General features: G+C 46.5%; 3 protein-coding genes across 7 annotated transcripts in view; all 3 read left to right on the plus strand.

Annotated features, from left to right (window-relative positions):
- Window positions 1-3495, plus strand: part of srgap2 (SLIT-ROBO Rho GTPase activating protein 2) — a 42546-nt gene extending 39051 nt beyond the window's left edge. For all 3 annotated transcript variants that reach the window (XM_053866992.1, XM_053866993.1, XM_053866994.1), the window contains exons 20-23: window positions 940-1077; window positions 1210-1417; window positions 1479-1589; window positions 1655-3495. In XM_053866992.1, the coding sequence (XP_053722967.1) occupies window positions 940-1077; window positions 1210-1417; window positions 1479-1589; window positions 1655-2191 (994 nt within the window). In that variant the 3' untranslated portion in view covers window positions 2192-3495. The remainder of the gene's footprint in view (window positions 1-939; window positions 1078-1209; window positions 1418-1478; window positions 1590-1654) is intronic.
- Window positions 3496-3633: 138 nt separating this feature from the next.
- On the plus strand, window positions 3634-16243 carry ikbke (inhibitor of nuclear factor kappa B kinase subunit epsilon). Of its 3 annotated transcripts, none has more exons than XM_053866997.1 (21): window positions 3634-4129; window positions 5012-5136; window positions 5222-5359; window positions 6719-6848; window positions 6913-7094; window positions 7538-7698; window positions 7765-7875; window positions 7945-8124; window positions 9805-10001; window positions 10068-10126; window positions 10187-10278; window positions 10336-10437; window positions 11203-11257; window positions 12195-12307; window positions 12367-12443; window positions 12507-12546; window positions 12626-12727; window positions 13404-13500; window positions 13579-13658; window positions 13719-13790; window positions 13847-16243. In XM_053866997.1, the coding sequence occupies exons 2-21, from the start codon at window positions 5047-5049 to the stop codon at window positions 13896-13898; spliced, it is 2130 nt and encodes a 709-aa protein (XP_053722972.1). In that variant the 5' UTR covers window positions 3634-4129; window positions 5012-5046; the 3' UTR covers window positions 13899-16243. The 3 variants fall into 3 exon arrangements, with proteins under 3 accessions (XP_053722972.1, XP_053722970.1, XP_053722971.1); XM_053866995.1 differs by having other exon boundaries at window positions 5015-5136; XM_053866996.1 differs by having other exon boundaries at window positions 5046-5136.
- Window positions 16244-16965: 722 nt separating this feature from the next.
- Window positions 16966-21259, plus strand: part of rassf5 (Ras association domain family member 5) — a 30383-nt gene continuing 26089 nt past the window's right edge. The window contains exon 1 of the mRNA XM_053867546.1: window positions 16966-17660. Coding sequence (XP_053723521.1) covers window positions 17081-17660 — 580 coding nt within the window. The 5' untranslated portion in view covers window positions 16966-17080. The remainder of the gene's footprint in view (window positions 17661-21259) is intronic.

Consider the following 21259-nt stretch of genomic DNA (forward strand, 5'->3'; position numbering starts at 1 on the left):
GATGATCATGATGGTGCATCAGTGTTGAGACTTGATCAGACCGAGAACCCTGCTGAGACTAGGCGGTGCAGCCATGTCACCGAGATGATCGGGTGGAAATCCCCACAGCTCTGTCAACACGCCGGAACTTCCCGTTTGTTCAACGTGTGAGCAAAACTCTGGTATCATCAGAACTACATAATGTATTGCTCAAGTTCAACATTAATTTATAATAATGTTCACCCTTCTCACCCTGGTCATAGACTGTTTGCCCCTCTCCCATCTGGCAGGAGGCTACGGTCCATCCAGACCACAACCTCCTGACACAGGAGCAACTTTTTCCCCTTGGCCGTCGTTCGTGAACAGCACTTGCTGTTTGTGGTTTATTTATTTATATATTTATATATTGTTATTATTTATTCATTTATTATGTTTTGTTCATTATTGCACCTTGTTCCAAAGCACTTTCCTAGTTGGTGGATCCTCGCTGACCTTGGTCATTCTAATTCTGATTTAATAGATGATATTAATTTAGAACATCAGTCATTAGTCGTGTGATACTGAAATAACGTGACAGATAAAGATTGCCTTCTCTAATATGGTCAGTTCCATCACAATTGAAGGAGAGAAAGAAGATGATGAGGGTCATAACAGATGCTGAAGGTGTGACTGGAGGAGGATGAAGGTGGATGCCCTCCTTTGTCCATAAATTACCATTTCAGTTTCATTTTCATCATGTTACTGGATACATCTCCCATTCTTTAATATTCACTGCAGCCATTGAACTACAAATAAAGTCAGAGTTAACTCTAAAAGTGAGCGCCATCTGAGTGGAACTAGGTGGTGTGATGCTGACTCACTGGTCCCCCCTGCAGGTGGTGACTTGCCTGCTGAGTTTCTTCCTGTGCGACTGTTATTGTGCAACACCTCCCGTCGTCAGTCAACATGCTTGTGTTTCAGGACCGACGGAGGTCGGGGAAGTCCAAAGCCTGACGTAGATGCTCGGGAGCTTCTGGAGGAGCGAGTGTCCACCAGAGGCAGCGCTGCATCGCCGACCGGAGCTCACGTTGCCGATATCTACTTGGCCAATCTCAACAAGTGCGTGAAAGTCGTGACACTAGAATAGAGTAGACTTTATATGTCATTGTACTAGTTATATACAAGGGAATAGACAAACAAACCCTGAGAGCTGGAGGAAGCTCATCAAGTCTCAATGTTTGTGGTGACCAGGCTGAGGAAGCGTCCGGAGTCTGGCAGCATTAGAAGAACCTTCAGGAGCTCGGAGAGCGACGGCACCAGCCCAGGAGCCAGCGGAAGCGTGAGAGCGGCGTCACTTCCTGTCGGGAGCACCTTAGGGAAAGAGTCTGGGGACAAGCGTCCCGTTAGCGCGCACAGCATCCTCAACTCTGTCACCAGACACTCGTCCCTCAAGACCAAAGTACGGTGACACGCCAGAGGTGTTTCCTCTTCTTCTGTCACTGATGCAAGGTCCGTTTCAGGTGGAGAGTCCTCAGCTGCGGAAGAGCACCCCTGCGGGACGCTCCAAGAGTTTCAGCAACCACCGCCCCCTGGAGCCGGAGGTCATTGCTCAGGTGGAGCACAGCTCCCAGGTGCTGCTCCCAGATCAGTCTGCTGCAGCACGCTGGTGTGCAAATCTGACTCTTGTATGTTGCAGGACATCGAGGCGGCCATGAGCTCTGCCCTGAGCGAGCTGCGGGAGCTGGAGAGGCAGAGCACCTCCAAGCACACCCCAGACGTCGTGCTCGACACGCTGGAGCAGCTGAAGGGAGTAGGGGGCGGAGGAGGCGGAGCCTCGGAGCCCTCCAGCCCGCTCCACTCCCGTCTGTTCCGGGACAGCGAGGGCAGCGTATCCCACGCTCACCCGCTCCAGCGCAGCGCCTCCTCGGCCAGCGACGTGCCCTCCTCCTTCAGACCCAACAAGAACCAGCCACGCAGCCCCCTGCCGTCCGCCACCTCACCCTCCCTCTCCTCCTCCTCCCTCTCTTCCTCCGTTCCTTCCTTCAGGGAGCTGCGCCCACCTGCCACCAGACCCAAGCCTGTGGTCTTTCCAAAGAGTGGTGGAGGAAGCGGCAGCCCGGCCATGGGCTCTCCCACCGCCACCATTCCACCGACACCTCCACCTCCTCCCGTGGGTCACACGCCCCCTCCCCCTCCACCGCCCCAGTCTAACGATAAATCCTGCCCAGCATAACGTCCCTCATTGTAACACTGATTTTCAAACGGATCTTCTCAACTCCTCATGTGTAGCTTCCACTCATGACTCCATGTTCCCTTCAGAGTGTCTGGGTTTACCGTTGGCAAAGGCGCTGGGGTGTTGATTCACCAAACCGAAACCCTTTGCTACAAGAGCGATTCAGCGAATCACTGGATTTTAAGATGGAGGGAACATGACTCAGGACTGATGAGTGCGAGATCCGGTTGGAGTGGGTGCACAGAAGCTTGGTGAGGAAAAACACTGCTTCTCCCCCCCCCCGTTTTGAGTTGGATCCTCCAGACTGTGAGGTGTAATGTCGAAGAAAAGGGGCCAATCGGCTCTTCCTCCAGCATCACTGTTAGTACCATAACAGCAGAGCGGCTCTCCCAAGTCAGAGAATTTTCTTCATCCATAGCAATAAAAGGCATCAGGAGGCTTCGGTTTGAACATCTGAGGCAGCTAAGCACCCTTCAGGTTCTCTTGCATGCGGGGCTCGAGGTCGAAGAGTTTACATATCTGATATACCAGCGAAAGGGCCACTTCAGAAAAAAAACAAAAAACATAAAAAAGCTTGCTCCTTTAAACGATGAGGGTGTGACGTGCATATTCAGTAACCAAACACAGGACGAGTGTGTGTCATGGAAAGCACAACCAACCACCTCACCGGACGTTTTCCTCCCATTTCCTGTTTTCTCTCGGCCAGGTGTGTGCATGTGAGTGTGTGTCTGTGCATGGTTGTGGAGTTTGTGTTCTAACCCCGCGGGTTCCGAGCGTGTGACGTGGACGAACACTAATGAGATGAGAGCGACTCTGACATTCCCACTCACCACAGGATTCTAACTGTAAATGTTTTTTTTTTTTTATCTCTGTATATTGTTTGTGTATGACCTGTTGTTTTTTTGTGTTGCTCTTACCTCATCACGACAACTGGAGGGATTGTGCTCACGTACAGGTTTCGGTGTTTGTCGATCAGTAATCATGCACTTGAACAACGTGGCTTGGACTAACTGTGTGGGGGTGACTTCTTGTTAAACATGCATTTTTTGTGTCTATGAAACGGCAGAACTAGGAAAAAAAAAACAAGACTATATTGTCAACTCTATTTATAGTTGTCTCTGTATTACTGGAGAATCCTGTGTTCAGATGTATATACAATGTTGTACATTACAGAGGTACACTCTTTTTTTGGTACAATATTGTACAGTAATAGCAATAGACGTTTAATCAAATTGGCCTTATACTGTATAATGTGTAGTTCTTGTAGTTGATCTGTTTTTTAATAAACATTGCTTGCAATAAAGTCTCTGTTGTCATAAAATGTGTTTATTTGAACATCTTTTTTCATTTCTTAGTTCACAGCAGTTTTAATATAGTCTTTTTGTACTTCACTTTTTAATTCTTAAGAACGTAGTGATTAAGTGAAATGTTCTGTATAAAAAGGGGGACTCAGGTGGTTATTTAATGTTTAAGCAAGTGAAGCGAGGAGTCGAGGCAGAGGAGGAGCAAGGGCCACAAGGACGCGTAGGACTCTTCCTTCATCCGGGTAGTTCGCAGAATACCGGTGCGTTCCAATTCACTCGGATCGGAAGCTGATCAACTGAATAAAGCACGCGCCGCAGAATCCGCGCTGCACTTCGAAAGTGGCTGTTGTCGGTTCCAGGTGAATCGTGGCGGAGCGATGTTGCCGCCTGCCAGTGCGTCATGAGTGTTGGCGGAAGTCTGAACCTCCCGTCAGACTGAGGCCGAGGACAAGTGGAACGCTCCTAAAGAGCAGCGTTTCCACTGCTGTCAAAGCTGTTTTCGCTTCCTCAAACTCACTGAAGAATGGAACTCGAATGCCTCGGAGATAGTGACTCTTTCCAAGCTTGAGGATTTGACTCGGTTTGGAAGCAGATATAGTCCCGGGTCGTCGTGCGCGTGGCCACCTGAGCGCAGGTATGAAGCCACTAACCTTTTCTCAGATGTAACTGGAAGCTATAGGAGACTTCGACCTGATATAACATCGCTGTTTTTGCAGCATTAACTTCGTATTGGGAGACAAGTCAGACATTGTTATCGACAGGCAATCGTTTTAAGGGGCTTTAACAGTTGTAATTGTTGCTGTAATAGCTTCAAGCTAATAGACAGTGACGTGTGTTTTCATGTATGTCCCAATAAAACATGACACGATAAATGTAATGTAATCTTCAGGTGTTTACATGTGAAAACTGAAACATGTGTTTACATGTGAATGGTTTCAGTGAAAATTCAAAGCCAAAACCTGAAAGTCAAAGTTCCATCTTTAAGGTTCTTCCTGCATTTAAAATGACATTTTCCATAAACATTGTCGAGATGTAGGTCAAAGTATTTTAAGTTTATTTTGCCTGTGAAATGAATGATGGTGTGAAGACAAGATTATCAGCTCATCCTCTTTCTGAACACTTCACGTCCTCAACTGCGTTAATAGCTGCATATATAATTGTGAATAAATGACTTTGTATGACAACCAACTTCAGAAACTATCCACCACAGTCTATATGTTTGTCAACTTATTGTGTAGTCTTCATATTATTGCTCAAAAGCACAATAGGTTGCCTTTATGTGTGTTTGTGTGTATATATATATATATATATATATATATATATATATATATATATATATATATATATATATATATATATGGCTGCTCCCGAATATAGATTAAAATATAATTGTGCTGTTTTGTGTCATATGGTTTCATATATTAGTATGAAATGAGTTTTAAAAATTCAACTCTTGACCTTTACAATGGTGAGCTTTGTTTCCCTGTCGTAAATGTCTGTCTTCCTAATATGTCAGCAGAAGTGGTGTGTTTGTCCTGCTGTGTGTGAAGGATGACGCTGAGCACAGCTAACCACCTGTGGTCGATGCACAACGTCCTCGGCCAGGGAGCCACTGCGAGTGTTTACAAGGCTCGGAACAAGGTCTGAAATCTGCCTGCTTGGTGGTTCGGTCTCCCTGATGCATCTCTGGGAAGTGGTTAACATTGGTGTGTCTGTGTTCTTCTAGAGGACGGGTGAGCTGGTGGCTGTCAAGGTGTTCAACACTGTGAGCTACAACCGCCCACATGAGGTCCAGATGAGAGAGTTTGAGATGCTCAGGAAGCTCAACCACAAGAATATAGTGAAGCTGCACGCTGTGGAGGAGGTACGAGTGCCGTCTCATGACCCAGTTAACTGAAACCTCCTCACTCTTTGTCACTGTGCAGTCACATGTCTTCCTCTGATGCTGGAAGAACCAGGTGACAAACAAGGGCCTGGGCAAGTTCTGCTTTGATCTACTAGACGGCAGTACAGATTCTGAGCTGTATTACTGAAGATGACATGTTAAGTTAGTACTGCAGCTCCCACAGCATCATCAGGAAGCTGCTTCTCTCAGACAACTCCCCCGAGTGTTAGCTTCATTGGCACCTGTGTCACTTTAGATGGTATTGACAGTGATAGCCAGCCAGCACCCTCGGGTCCTCATGTAGGTTGCTCCTCGTCTGTCACAGGTCCTGTACAAAGTACATGTTTTATTTCTTGTAAAGTTAGTTTTGGAAAGCTCTTTGTGGCTGGTGGTCTGAATTTTTATTTTTATTTTTATTACCCTGCTCAACCCCAAGTTTTTTTTTTTTTTTTAGCAGACTTAGTATAATTATAATATGTTGAATCCAAAAGTCGCCTTGGTTTTGCTCAATCAGGTCAACTTTCTGAACTGAGTTATATATTTGTCTTTTGACACCAAGTCTTTCGTCGAAGAGAAGGACTTCTGTTCATTGACAGCAGCGAGCAGTCACTGAAATGTATTCTACTTCACAACGGCAACCAGTTTGTCTCAGTACCTCTTGGTCAAAGGACCTCCTTGGCAGCAAGATCAGGAACTATACAGAACCTGTTACCTGACATATGCTGACTGCTGACTGAGTTCTTGGATGCAACATCAAAACGCATTCCTTATTCTCACACGCGGATCAGTGAGTGTTGAGCAGAGGGAGAGATTCCATCAGAACAAAAAAGAAGATGGAGACCGGGTATCGGGGACATTGAGATATGCCGTCATCATGGCTGTTTACTGTTGGACTCGGAAGAGAGACGTCCCTGCTGCTGAGCATTTTAGGTGTTCGAAGCAACGTGCTGTGAATTTTCCACATTAATGACATAATGCTCACCTTTATTAAGGTCTATTAGTCAACTAACAGAAATTGAAGTTTGTAGCATTTAATTAATAAATTCTGTTACAAAACCTTGAACCCTGAATTTTCAAAATCAGAAATTGAGAAAAATCAGCGTCATTTTGGCTTCAACAGAGTAAAACACTCCTACTTGAAGATACATAGACAACTTCCAAAAACAAAAAAGGATTAAGAAGAAGCACATAGGTTTGTGTTTAGCTCAAATTCAAAGGTTTCTGAACAGAGTCATCTGAAAGTTAAGATGTTTGTTTTGAAGCTTAACAAGCCTCACTTGACATGGTTGACTCTGTTGCGATGCTTAAGTCCTCACTGGTGCCACTCATGTTCCTCAGCTTCCCTCCAAGCAGAAGGTGCTGGTGATGGAGTACTGCTCCGGTGGAAGTTTGCTCAGTCTCCTGGAAGAACCCGAAAACGCCTTCGGCCTGTCTGAAACAGAGTTCCTGACTGTGCTGCAGTGTGTCGGTGAGCCGGCCAAAATTCTCCTGTTCTGAGTTCCACTGCCAAGCTTGATGCCATTCCACCTCAGTCCAGGGAATGAACCACCTGCGGGAGAACGGAGTGGTGCACCGGGACATCAAGCCAGGGAACATCATGCGCCAGTTTGGAGAAGACGGCAGATCAGTTTATAAGCTGACGGATTTTGGTGCGGCTCGAGAGCTGGAGGATGATGAGAAGTTTGTGTCTGTGTATGGAACTGAGGAGTACCTGGTGAGACAACTGTTCAAAGGTCTGTTCGTGTGTTGCCTTTATAGCCTTGATATTCACGGGGCAAATACGCCATCTAGTGTGCGAAAGTTGCTACTTCATCCTGTTTCCGTGCCAGTGGAATTCAAAGATCTGTAATGGTGTGTGGGTGCGAACTAGTATAGCTATACTTGTGGGGGCCCATTCTTGGAAGCACACCTCCTAGTGGGGACCCTTTGCCGGTCCCCACGAGGTTAAGCCCCAATTTTACGATTAAAACTTCAAAATAACTGGGTCATAATAATTTAATTGAAGGTTGGTGTATGTCCGGCTTAAGGTTAGCAGTTTGTTTTGGATAGTTAGGTTTGGGTTGAGAGGCTGGGGAATGCATGAAAGTTAATGAAGCAAAAAAACAAAACATGAAATCTAACGTGCGTGCGTGTGTGTACATTTCTTTGTGTATCAAGCATCCCGACATGTACGACTGTGCAGTCCTTCGTAACCCGCACCGGAAGTCGTATGGAGTCAGCGTGGACCTCTGGAGTATCGGTGTGACCTTCTACCATGCTGCTGCTGGGAGTCTTCCGTTCACCCCATTCGGAGGGCCACGCAGGAACCAGAAAACCATGTGAGTTTCTGAACTCCTTCTTGAGTTGGAGACACTCTGACATCATGAGGTTTCTTTGTTCCGAAGGTACAAAATCACCACGGAGAAACCCATGGGTGCCATCGCTGGAACGCAGCGGGTGGAGAACGGCCCCATCGAGTGGAGCTACCACCTCCCTGACAGCTGCCAGCTCTCACAGTATGATACAGGCTCAAGTGTGGGGACTTCAGTGGAACTGTGTGTTGATTAACGTCCACTGTCTTGAAGAGGTCTGAAGATGCAGCTCGTTCCCATCCTGGCTGGCTTGCTGGAGGCCGACCAGGAGAGATGTTGGGGTTTCGACCAGTTCTTCACAGCCACTACTGACATCATGCAGCGTCAGCCGGTCCACCTGTTCGCACCGCAGCTGGCCGTGGCACACTGCATCTACATACATCACTACAACACGTGAGTCGCTGTGGTCGCCTGCAACTCCTTGCAGACAAAAGTTTTGTTTGCATTGGGGCGGACGATAACTTATTGTACACGATATACCGCCAAACACAATCTGCACGATGACAGTTCTGCAGCTCATGATAAATTCGATGAACACGCGACTCACTCGCTGCATTGGACCTACATACATGAACATGACGAGACCGTGACAGTGCGCCGCACACTCCAGCTCAGCAGCATTTGACAGCTGACACCGGCGTGTGAGAGCTGTGGAGAGTGTGGTGGACTTTGATTCACAATCGTAGTTTTAAACTTATTTTTAATAAAGGGAACCTTTGATAATGACACTGGTCGACTCTGAGTCTCTGGATCCCTGTTTCTTTTATTAGATGGAGTGGTCCTCATAGGTTCTCTGACATGGTCGTCTGCCTTGGTTCACATCAACACATGCACGTCTCCCGCTGCGCTGGCGCCTCGGCGAAACAACCTGGTGAAAATAGTTGGATATTGGATGGAGCTCCTGTCCGGTATTGGCGGCAGCGTCCTCTTCCGCGTCCCCATTAGGCTTCACTGATCGCGGACACACTGGTCCTGGCATCAGTTAGGCACCATCAACAAATTCTAAAGCGGTCAAAGTATGAGCGAAATCTTTAATAAGGCAATGGAAAACAACCATTTTTGGAGAGAGAATTGTGAAAAGGTATTTCATCACACAAGAGAAAGGACCGACAGTTTGTATCATGATTCAGAGAAAAGAATATGACTAAATGATAATTTCTTCACATGATTTCTAATATTTCTTCAATAGCATCTAGGAAATGTGTCCCTTGTTAAAGTCAACTGTTAAGAGACAAGAGATACAGCAGACAGACGGCTCTATTTAACTCCTAAATAAACCTGGCAGAGCAGTCTGCCTGACATCAGCGGGTTCTACCAGAGACGTGAAACATTGAATTTCTCATCTGTACAGTTAACTATTATATTTAAACATAAACAAATAATGATGTTGGAGACAAACTCCTCGAATAAGTTTCATCATAAAGCAGTTTGTCGAGAGACTGTAGTGTCCAACACATGGAATGGAATGAAAATGTATTTATTGTGATAATTATCGTATAGTTTGCTTTCGACATGGGGAAAATAATGAAGTCTAGGGCAGTTGTTCTTCAATCCTGAACACTGTGGGATCTTAGTATTGTATCAATGGCTCGGTCCAGTATTTTAGATGCAGGTCAAATGGTTTTTAGGGGCTCATTGTAATGCATGCCTCTTGTGTTCTACATCGGCTCTAATGGCAGAAAAGCACTCGCTCGATGGAACTAATGGAAATGATTGTACATCACTTGACTGTTTCACTTATATGAACTAAACTGGTGTTGTGCATTACCACTCATTTCCATAATGCTTTTCCTAGCTGCTCAGCCTGAACCTAACCATCCAAAATGAATGGCTAACCTTAACCAGGACTCTGAACCAAGATTAAACCTAATTAGAATGATTTACTTGTTTTGGTTTCTAACCAGTTAAAAATTATGAGGACCAGCGAAATTGTCACAAGATCAGTCTCTTGTCAAAGATTGGTTCTCACAAGAATATTGATATACACACAAACACACACACGATCACCATATAAAAGTGAAGCTAAAAAGATTTATGTTGCCATTAAAATGTTGCCTTGTTGTCTGCCTGCAGAGTTTCTGTTTTCTTCGAGGAAGTGGCTTCTCAAACTGGTGTTGCAGTGCAGCAGCAGCACCTGCTGTATTTGGGACATCAGCTTCTTCTGGAGGGGAGCATGAAGGTAGTCAACCTTCCTCACACCACGCCCGAACGACCTCTCATCCTGCTCTGCGATGGGCCTGAGGAACATAGCGGCCCGTCCATCAGAGAACGTGAGAGACACTTCTTAGGTTGTTTCAGTTTGTGTGTGACCAACACGTGTGTGCTTCGACCCGCAGCCGAGGTCCCTCTCATCCCACCCAGGTTTGACGTGATCGTCGACTACAACTTCACTAAGGTGCTGTTGCAGTCAGGTTTATGTTCTCTTGTGTTGTACTGATCAGTGTTCTGGCCGTAGGTGGTCGTGGGAGTGGTCCATCAGTATGGAAGGCTTGTCAAAATGCTGCACTGTCACCGAGAGCTTCTCCTGGACGGGTTCTACAGCTACATGTGAGACGTGTTCTCCACAGTGGCTGCTGTTGCATCTGAACTCCTCTCTTCTTCAAGGATGAGGTTACGAAGCGAGTGTGGAGAAGCCATGCACAGTATCGCCAAGGTCACCATCAGACTGCAGTCCTGCCTCAGCATGGAGAACAAACTTCACTCTCTGTGAGTCAAACTTCTCTTTTGTAAACAGGTTCTTTAGCTGGATGGGCTGGTTCCACTCTCGTTCATTAGGGGATTTAAAAGCAAAGAGGAAATGGTTGATGTGAAATCTGTCCATTTCTCTGACATGATGGGGTAAACAGGGTTTCTGCCAGGATTTTTTGAATCGCCGTTGTGCAGCCAGTGAGCTATAGAGAAACATTGAAGCAGAGGGGTAAGGTTTGACATTTACCAAGTTGGTAACCAAGTACCAAAGTAGCTCTATCATCAGTCTGCACCCATCCTCATGCGCTCTCTTCATGCAGTATGTCCGGCCGGGTGCATGACGTGAGTTGTCAAGCAACGGACCTCAGTCATTATGTTTCTTTTGGGATGTTTATCTTTCCACTTCATTTAAATCTGTTTGATCACGTGAGATTTCATCTTTAAAACTTTCTGTGACAACGTGCTCGCATGGAGACATGGGCAAGGAGCGGTTGATGAGGCAAAACCAGAGGCTAGTTGGACAAAAGACAGGAGAGGAGGAGATGTGGATGGACGGCCTGAGAGAGGGGAGCTCTGAAGAGGATGAGAGTGGGGAGTACAGATGGTTTGTACACATGGAGAGGAGGGAATGTATTTGATCAAGAATGTTGGAGATGAAGGTGGTGGAGGACTTGCTACAAAGAATACTAGTGCACATTCGTTTTATTACTGTGATGATGATGATGATACGGTACTTTATTGCTATTATTCTTTTAGGATGACCACTCTCTTTTCTTTTCTCAGAAACAGTCACGCTTCCCAAAACGGAATCAGTGACAACGGTCAGAAGTTGCATCTGGTAGGTGACACACCTCAGTGATGATGTCAACCAGCAACTGTGGCAACTGCAGTGATTTAGCTAAAGAATTTGGATGAGCACGTGTTAGATGTGATGAAGAGGTGGAATGGGCTTTAACTAGTTAAAGCTTGTCGACGCTAAACCGTGACGGAGAAAGGAGGAAAGGAACTAAGACATGAACTAATGGCTCACCGTGGGTGGGTTTTCCTCACCTGGATCCTCAGTGTGTGGTATCCCCCTTGGAAACCCAAGTCCGGCTACTTTACACCCTGTTCATCAGTCACGTCAGATGGCGGTTCTTATTTGAAGGTATAGCTCTACATTTGGTGAATTTGGCTGCTGCCATAATTTCATGACTTTTAATGATCAGTTCATGTTGTTTTGAGATCCCGGGGCAGAGATGAGAGCAGGTCAGTGAACAGTCTGTTAAACATTTGTATTCCTGTTGTCTTCTTATTTTGTGAAGCACTTTGTGTTGCATTCAATGAAAAATAATAACAATATCCTATCACATATCGTCAAATATTACAAAATTGGCATTATTAAATGCTTGCAATTTACCTGTGCGAGGGCATGGGCATGAAATCACAGCATGAAAAAAGGCTTGAAAAAGCATTGATGACACAGCTTTTAGAAGTTTGACTATGGCAGCTGGAGCAGGTGTTAGTCTGAGAGAACCTTGTGCACTTAGCTAGCTGTGTGCAAGGTTGAGCTCTGAACCAGCTCTCTGGAACTGACAAAGCCTCCTGGATCAGATCCAACTGCCACAGTCAAATCTCTGGTGGCGTGATGACCCAGATCACCAACATCTTGAGTTTGTGTTTGACACATCCCGTCTTCCTTCATGACACATACTGTTGGTTTTGGTGGTGAGGTTTGGCACAAGGTTTCTTCTCTCAGACTGCAGCTGAACGCACATCCGCCTCTCCTTCCACAGGTGAGTCAGCACCTGCCTGTGTGTGCAGCTCACATCCATGAGTTTGAGAAGCACCTGGACCGTCTGCAGATCGAGCATGCCAAACTGGCTGAGTGCCTTGCTTGTGACCGAAGGTGGAGTCTGCGTCACTCTGGACTCAAGCTTTTCTCTCCCTAACTCATTTCTCCTGCAGCTGCCAGAAAATGCACTTCCTGTTACAGAAGATAACAGCCACTCACCAGCACTACCGAAAGGACCGCCTGACCGGCAGTACGTACTCTGCTCTGCTTGTCTCTTCTTCCTCTGAGTGACTGGGTTTCTCTTCCCCCTCAGAGTTGGCCTACAATGACGAGCAGATCCACAAGTTTGAGAAGTGTGTTCGTCTTCATCCCTGCTGACTTTCTCCCCTGCTAGATTATCCTGAGTAATCCTCTCTGCCCTGTTACACCTAGATTCCACCTGTCCTCCAACATTAAGCATGTGAAGTCTCTATTTAGAGACGAGAGCCTTCAGAAGTACAAAGAGCTGGTGGCCACTGCCAGGACCTGGAGCAGGTCAGAATCACAACAATCTTCTATTTGGGGTTTAGTTTTCTCTCGGGGTAGCTGGTCAAACATTAGTGCAGATAGTGATGGGGTCAAATATTCAGTTTGAAAATGTGTAGAAACAAGTGGGGCATGTTGGAGTTGTGAAGTAATTACAAGCAAGATGACAAACAATTCTAAATTCATCTGACTGAAGAGCAGCAGCTTGGGTGAAAGAGAAGCTCCAACGGACAGTTGTAAAGACAGGAAGCTGAGTTGAAAGAGTCTGCTGAGGGTGTCAATGGGGAGATGGCTATCATGAGTCGATCAGAGGGACAACTCATGGAGAATGTGGTGAGGAGAGACAGTGATGGACCAAGATTGTTGGAGGCAAAAGAAGGAGAGGAAGACTGGTCGCCTCATGCTTGTGATGCAAATGAAAACTGTCATCTTTAAACAAGCAAAAACACCTTGTTTGCTGCACCATTGTAAAATCATCAGACATTACGGCATGTCACGCGAAGAGAAATTAAGGATACCTGAGTTCATGGATTGACTCGGAAGGGTTCTTGGAAAAAAATCAATACCAGATCAGTAACTGGTACAATCCTGGCCGATACTGATAGCCATCCCTAGTTAATGTATGGAATGTATTCTTTAAAGAGTGAGTTGCTGTGAGATGCCATGCTGTCTCCCACATTTGCAGTCTTTTACTGGAGATGCAGACCAAACTGAGGGACTTCAGTTCGTTCCTGGCTGGACTGCTGGCAGACCTGGAGGTGAACAGTCAGCAGCAGAGCAAAGTAAGAACTTTTGTTTTCATTTTTCAATGAGCACTGTCAACCCTCCAGTGGTAAGGTGGCTGATGTTGCTCGTCTCAGACTCTAGACGGCCTCCTGGACACCCTGCAGCCTCAAGGAAGAGGCGCCTCGCTGCAGGACAGGGAGCAGATGGTGTCCAGGTGTGTACGAGAGTGTGTTACACGCAGATCGTCATGGTGTTAATATCTCCTATCTTCAAGGATGCACTTTCTGAAAGAAGAGATGGAACTCTTGGTGCAGGAGCTGCAGTGCAACAACAGCATCATAGAGAGGTATATAGCCCAGGCCATGCAGCGCCTACAGCACTTCATCACCTGTTTGTTTGCAGTCTTGGACCTGTTAAGGCAGCAGGCGCTGTGGAGCGACCCTCGACCCTCTGACATCTGGGCTCACCGGATGCGTTTCAGAAGAGCCATTTAAACTCTGGTTTGGGGAGGTCTTGTCCCCTGTTTAAAAGCCTGTCATAGGCAGAGACTTGCTGTAGTCTGAAGGAAGTTCAAGGAATTATTGAACCCTTTATGGTCCTCTACGTGCCAGAGATATGAATTGATTTGATGCCACTGCTTTTATTCTTCCCATAATGGGGAAGTAAGAGGAGATGAGAGCATTTCCATTGTTGCACCTCTAAGGTTTGAGCACCGTGTGAAGCAGAGCACTGGATCTTGCATATAAAACAGTCAGTACTGTGGACTAGGAGTTGTGTCTGGACTAATCTGGCCCTGCATTAGAAAGTTTGGATTCAGACAGACCAGGTAGTGAGGATGACTTGGGTCATCTACCGTGGGGTCTCCTCACATACATAGACCGTCTCTGCGAGACAGCTTTCCCACTGTTGCCTACGTCACCGCAAATGACCTCTAAGTTCACAGAATAATGTTGACTTGATCAACACTGGACACACAAATGCACACAAACGTTTAATGCTGACATAATGCTTTCCCAGCCTCTCACCCCATCTTCTTTTTCTATCGACTTCTCCCTTCGGAGGTGGCCACAGCGGATCATCTTCGTCCTTCTCACCCTGTCCTCTGCTTCCTCTTCTGTCAAACCTACAAACCTCATGTCCTCCTTCACCACCTCCATAAACCTTCTCCACCTTCTGCCTGGCAGTTCCAACCTCAACATCTTCCTACCAATGTACTGGCTCTCTCTCTCCTCTGTACATGTCCAAACCATCTCAGTCTAGCCTCTCTGACTTTGTCTCCTAAACACCTGAGCACATGTGCTGTCCCTCTGATCCTCTCCATCCTGCTCACTCCCAGAGAGAACCTCAGCATCTTCATCTCTGCTACCTCCAGCTCTGCCTCCTGTCTTTTCCTCAGTGCCACTGTTTCCAAACCATTCAACATTGCTGGCCTCACCACCGCTTGTACACCTTCCCTTTCATCCTTGTCCACACCCTTTTGTCACACATCACTCCTGACACTTTTCTCCAATTATTCCGTCCTCCCTGCACCCACTTCTTCACCTTTTTCTCACACTCTCCCTGTACTTAAAACCGGCCACCTTCTTTTTCTCTGCATCCTGTAACTTCACTATATATACAAATGAAAGTATTACCGTAAAATAAGAACATAGTTTGTCACAGTCACAAATTTGCAGCCAAGTCAATTCGATGACACACTACTGCCAACATATGTGGCATATGTATTAAAACTAAGCGGCTTGTTTCCGGCCCTCTCGGAGGCACTCGCAGCCCAACCTCAGTCCTTTGGTTAAGAATCGCTGTGTTAGAAAGTGAGTCTGAAAGGGACCATGCATGCTGGTTGCACAGTGTTGCTCCAGATGTGCGAGTCTCACCCAAACCCACACATAAACAGTGTTAGCATCAGTGCCGGAAGTCCTAACACCAGCTGAAATAAGTGTATCAAATCTGTTGGTTAGACACTTGTTATCTATTGCGAGCATCATGCGCTGTCTCCAGCTGGAAGGATACAGATAAGACGATTCTGCAGCTGTTCTAGGTTCTTTTATGGTGTTGTTTCTGCTGTCCAGTGCTGATCTCATCAGTAACTTCAATTTTTAGTGCCTTTCCAAGATGACTCTGAAGATTGTCGCTGCAGTAAACAGCTAATTGTGTAGTCAGCGTTGTAGTTGCTCCTCTGCTGATCAGGCCGGTCCTGGGGTTTCATTTCCTCGCCACCATCACATCAGTGTCACCCTCTGTTACCTGTGAGCAGCTCACCTTCACAGATAGCACATGGCTGATTTACAGCTGAGGATTCAAGTCGCCGCCGTATTTTCTCGTGGCTGCACGCTCAGGGAAGTTAGAAACTCTTGTGTGAGTCACTGTTTCCTGTTATCGTGAGCTGACAAAAGTCTGCTGTCATGTTCGCCATCGCCCACCCCCAGAACACACTCCAGCCCCCAAGATTAAGAAGCAACTAAAGGTTTTTCTCTTTCTGTGGGCGTCCTCGTGGGTTTTCCTCTGCTTCGGTGACACTCATGTGACGCGCTCGTGGCCTCACGGAAAGTTCACAACGCCTCAGCCCACACAGAGAGAAGTGATCAGAAACTGTGATTGAAGAAACTCACTGTCCTTCATGTCTTATAGTTTGATTCAGAGAAATCAAACTAGAAAGTTTTTCAAATGCATTGCTTTTAATCCCTTGTCACTGGTTAGTTTGTGGTGTAATGAGGTATTATTTTGGCATAAAATATATTCATATGGATTTATTTCTTTATAAATATTGGCATGAATGTGAATAAAGGTGGTTCCAAATGATAGACCTTTAACACAGTGGTTTAATTCGAACCCACAAAGAGGATTATAGGTGTTTTACATCATCTTGTTTATATTTATGGCGCACTGAATCACCAGAATTGCAACTTGAGTTGAGTTTGACAAGATCTTGGGAGTCAAAGGTGTGATGTTGATGTTTTTACCCAGCCATCACGTGAACTTCTGAAAGAAACTCTTGGTACAATGTTCATGTTTCAAACTAACCGAAAAGGTCAAAACAAGGTCAGCCAGTGTGACTGGCCCCTAAACATCGTGTCAGGACCGATCTGGCCCCCCATGAGAAAGTTGGGGCCACTGGCAACAGGAGAGTGAGGACATCTCCAGTGTGGTCTCCTCACGTGGAGGGTCTCTCCCCACGTAGATCAGATGCCTGGATGCCCTCAAACAACCCCTAAGAGAAGGACTTCACAGAATCGTGGACTTGGTGATCAGATCCCCATTTTCAGATGATGTGGTCCTGTTCAGATGATGGAGACCCTGGTTCTTCCTGGGAAAAGAGCAGAGCATTTTAAAACCGTTTTATTATTTGATTTGGCAGCAAAAACGCCTGTATTTTTATAGAAGAGTTATCATTTGTTACAGCTTTTGTGGACGTCTATTTCTTTCCCAGAAGTTTGTGATTGGTTCCGAGATCACAAATCAGAGCGGCGAGCTGGAGATCAACGCGCGCGCGAGGGGGCGTGCATGCAGCCTTTTAGAGCTGCGGCCGTGACGTCACCACTACACGTTGGCGTGGAGTTGACAGTCGGGGCGCGAGCTCTCATACACCAACATAACCTGCGACGACAATAACATCAACACATACGCGCGCGCGGGAGCATGGCGTCTGTGAGCTTCGTGGGGCAGCACCCGGGCTCACACTCGGAACCGATACTCCGGGTCTTCAGAGCGACGGGCAGCAGGAAGAAAGCGCCGCTGCCGAGGATGGTGCTCCGGAGGGGCGACCCAGACGTGCCCCTCACCGCTGCACCGGCTCCGTGCGGCGCTTCGGTGACCCCAGCTTCATCATCGCGGAGGCTGGACCACAGCTGTGACCAGCACTCCACCACTCCCGAGCAAGGCGGCACAGGTGGCCGCAGGCAGACCTCGCTCTCCGGCGGCCACCGACGGCACCGGAACGGCCTCCTCCTCGGTCACCCGAGCGTCCTGTCCGGGGAAGTCCGGGAGCAGAGCCTTGGTCCTCCGCTGGAGCGAGTCACGCAAGCCAGGAGCGGCGTGGTGAGGCTGGCCCGCAGCGAGCCCCACCGCCGGGAGGCCTGGTCCATCTTCCCCCGGGGGGTGGACCCCAGGGTGAGGACCGAGACTGGGGAAGGTCATCGATTTGAGGCCAAGCCGGTGAGCCAAGAGTGGTGCGACGTTTGTGGCCGCCAGATTAAAACACAAGCGCTGGAGTGCCAGAGTGAGTACATGATGCGTTTAGTGACTCCGAGTGTTGAAGGCTGATTTCATCTGTGAATCACACGCTCAGACTGCGGTGTCAGTGGAGATATGGGCAGTTTTGTCTGTTTAAAGCAAAACTTACAAGTCAATGCCAACACACGTGACTCATATTTATAACTGTCGAGTGTTTGGGTGGTGTTTTTTAAAAGGAAACAAATTGGGGGGGAGCAGAAGTGCGTACATTTATTTTCATTCAATGTTATATATATTTCTCTTTTTCTCCTCATCTATCCTCAATGGCACTCCCGACATCCCATGGATTTTTTTTTTTGTATTTTTGATTACTAATCTGTCTGGTATTCTTGCATCACTTTATATTGTTATAGTATATTTAAGAGAACATCTGCAGGTCTCTGATCACACTTGGCCAAATAAATATAATCCAAATAAATATCGGATGGCAACTTCAATCAGAAGTTCCAATACTTCCGCAATATTGTCATAATCCATCTTAAAAACTCCTTTTGCTTGTGTCTGCTTCTCATGGGTTGCTATCATGATTCAGATTTTTGTAGTATTTTTCCACTATTGTTACATACTTGTGTTGACCTGTTTACGTCAGTTGTAGTTTGAATCGTATTTGTGGTTTTCCTTTCCCTCCACTTGAGCTGATAAAATATGAAAGATGTAAAAAGCCAACGTAAATAGTTTGGTGATGAAGTGTGTTCTGAGATCATATATGTTCAGAATATATCTGGGTCAAACGCCGCCTCTCATAATTAAGTCTTTCTGAATGACAGCAAAGGACGTTATTAAATACTCTGCTCCAGAAACAAAAGTCATCACGCTAAGCATGTTATCTGGTCCTCACAGCTTTGCCTCCGGAGGCTGAGATTCTTCAGAGGACGACGGCGACATTTGTAGACTCGCGAAGGAACGTGCGTGTATGAGAGAACTGCCTTAATATGAGCCGTCATTGAAACGTTTGTTGCATCTTAAGCTAAATGCACTTTTGTGTGTGTGTGTGTGTGTGTGTGTGTGTGTGTGTGTGTGTGCTGCTGAGTTGGCATTGTGTCCCCTGGCCGCAGAGCCATGAGCGATAAAGCAGCTGTGGCGGGAACAAAAGCACAAACAGAGGACTCTAAAGTGAAATGAAACCTTGTTAGTTTGTGGTGAGTTTGATGGATGATGGATTATATAAGAGCCAGGGTGCTGGAGAAGGGGGCGAGCACCGAGCCGGAGCTCGTGAGTGTGTCCTGCACTGCAGAGCTGTCTGATTTAGTGTGTTATCAGAGGCGAGCTCAGTCAAGCGAGTGTTCAGATGGTGGAGCCCAGTTCTCACACGCAGCAGTCATGAGTTTCTTCCTAGCCTCCATTAGTTTCATGAACAAGCTTTGATTCTGAGGTGATGCCCTCACATCGGCTGCGATTCTGTGGCCAGAAACAACCAAAATAGACAAGCAAAACAATCTCCTTTCAACTACACCCTGCAAATGACAGGGAGCCGCACAGCAGCCGCTGTAAACAGCCATCACTCCGAGTCTTTTGTCTGCTCGTGTCCCTCGCTCACCCCTCCCAGCCTGTCGGCTCTCAGGCCAGTTGAAGTCGTGATGTCACTCCTGGGACGACTGGAGCTCACGGTGACAAGAGGATGCCTCATTCAAGTCCACGGTCTGTCGTCCACTCAGAGAGTGAAATCCTTGACTGCTCCCCGGAGAGTGTTGTGAGCATGTTGTGTGGCTCATAAAATATTGATGCCATCATGTCACAGTTTAAACGTGTGGGCTTTAGGTCTCATTTTTATGGTCACGTGCTGCTCTACACATCAATGACTCGTAAGTCCGTCCAGATGTAGACCGAGTCACTCGTGTTGGACAGCCTCTTGTTGTTGCACTCGTTCTTCATAACGTACTTGCACTGAAGTCTCCGTCTTTTGTTGGAAGACCATTGAATCGCCCACAAGTCCGGCCTGTGCACTACTTCCTCACTGCTTTACGTGGATTCCTGTAGACCCCTGAAATGGCTCCATTTTTTTACATGCAATAGAAGGCCTACCCAGAACCGAAAGCCCAAGTCGTGAGGCAGCCCAACCCCTCTGCCTTACAAAACTCAATTTAGTTTCACTTGGCTGCAAGTGCTAGGTGCTTCCCTCACACTGACATTTTTTATCACATGTTGAACTTTCAAAATTTCCCATACCAGCGTACAAAGTTCTTAAAGAAGCACAATAATGACCATTAGCCAATTGCTACTCAGCCGCTGCAGCCAAAGTCCAATATGCTACATTTTCTGCATTATTAACACAAACCTCTGTTCAAGAAAGTGTTTACAAATGTGCCTCGCTCTCTACAAGGTTTAAGGTGAACTGTATTTCAACAACTTTTCAAACACTGATTCCTTTTCACTAAACCAACCATATTGCAACACAACATTAGAACCACAAACACAGATATAAAGGTAGAAGTTGTGTGTTGCTGAACAAAGACATGTTTTTTCCACCCTTGTTTACATCTGGACTCTGTCTTCACGTCCAAGTTAAAATGCTGCGATACAGTACGCAACAGAGAGGAAGCACCGTCGCCTCCATAATCCCCACTGTGAGTGTCTCCTGCCAGGGATTACGTCTGCGGGAATGAGAGGTTGGGATTACAGACTGGCAGACAGATCAGACATCAGATTATATTTAATTAAGGCTTTGAAGGAACCCCGCTGCTGCGACTGACACACTGGCATCCTTTTCTGCCCGTCCTTTGGAATTCACACAGAGCAAACCGCCCGTTTGAAGATGACAGATTTATAACACACTTTAATCCGGTCTAGTCGGGGTTCAGACATTTGCCAGTGAATATTAATGTCATATCTACAGCTCAATAAAACCCTAACCCTGTCGCAGCATCAAACCAGTTGTTTATGAGCAGGCGTCTGGTGTGGGGAGCGACAGGAAATTTAGTTGATTCAAGATCAGATAAATAAGTGGGAAAATCACAACACTGAATACTGAAATGTGAAACTAGGTAACAATCGTGACATTCTATTGTTGCTATTTAAAGTCAGAAATTGAAAGCTGCATCCCACAAAACTTGGGGTCATTTCTCTTTTCATTTGGTGTTTGGAGACCCTGAATAAACACATCAGTGATCCTGATGATTTAGTCAACTTTGGCAATGAACTGTTGGCACAGCAAATCGCAGAGGACTAGTCGCTGAGTCACACGAGAAAAAAAAAACTCCCACTGAAACTTGTAAACTGTTGAAGAGGTGGAAGTTGAAACAAAAAGAATATACAGTGGTACCTTGGTTCTCGACCACAATCCGTTCGAGAAGTGATTTGTTCCAAAGCTGAATCGATTTTTCCCATTACAATGAATGGAAAAAGAAATAATGCGTTCCAAGCCTTAAATAGTCTTTTGTAGGAGTGAATGTAGAGTGTCTGCTGCAGGTGCGCTGTTCCTCTATGTGTGTGGCCGCTGCATGTGGGAGGGGTTGCCGAGTGAGTGACGTCTCTCCAGAAGTGAAGAGGTGCCCGGTGTGTGTCCAGCTCTGAATGTGCGCTTCTGTGCAGTTTGGCTGTGACAAAGTCATAAACCAAGTCACGCTCTGTCCCAGACTCGCCTCATCC

Source organism: Synchiropus splendidus, chromosome 6 (assembly GCF_027744825.2).
Source record: "Synchiropus splendidus isolate RoL2022-P1 chromosome 6, RoL_Sspl_1.0, whole genome shotgun sequence".
Classification (NCBI taxonomy): Eukaryota; Metazoa; Chordata; class Actinopteri; order Syngnathiformes; family Callionymidae; genus Synchiropus; species Synchiropus splendidus.

What these genes read in the sequence shown, in the direction of transcription:
- ikbke (XM_053866997.1), top strand. Translation starts at nt 5,047, where the DNA reads ATGACGCTGAGCACAGCTAACCACCTGTGGTCGATGCACAACGTCCTC. An exon ending in ACGGTCAGAAGTTGCATCTG is followed by an intron (nt 11,258 to 12,194) that starts GTAGGTGACACA and finishes CTCCTTCCACAG; the next exon opens with GTGAGTCAGCACCTGCCTGT. An exon ending in CAGATCCACAAGTTTGAGAA is followed by an intron (nt 12,547 to 12,625) that starts GTGTGTTCGTCT and finishes TGTTACACCTAG; the next exon opens with ATTCCACCTGTCCTCCAACA.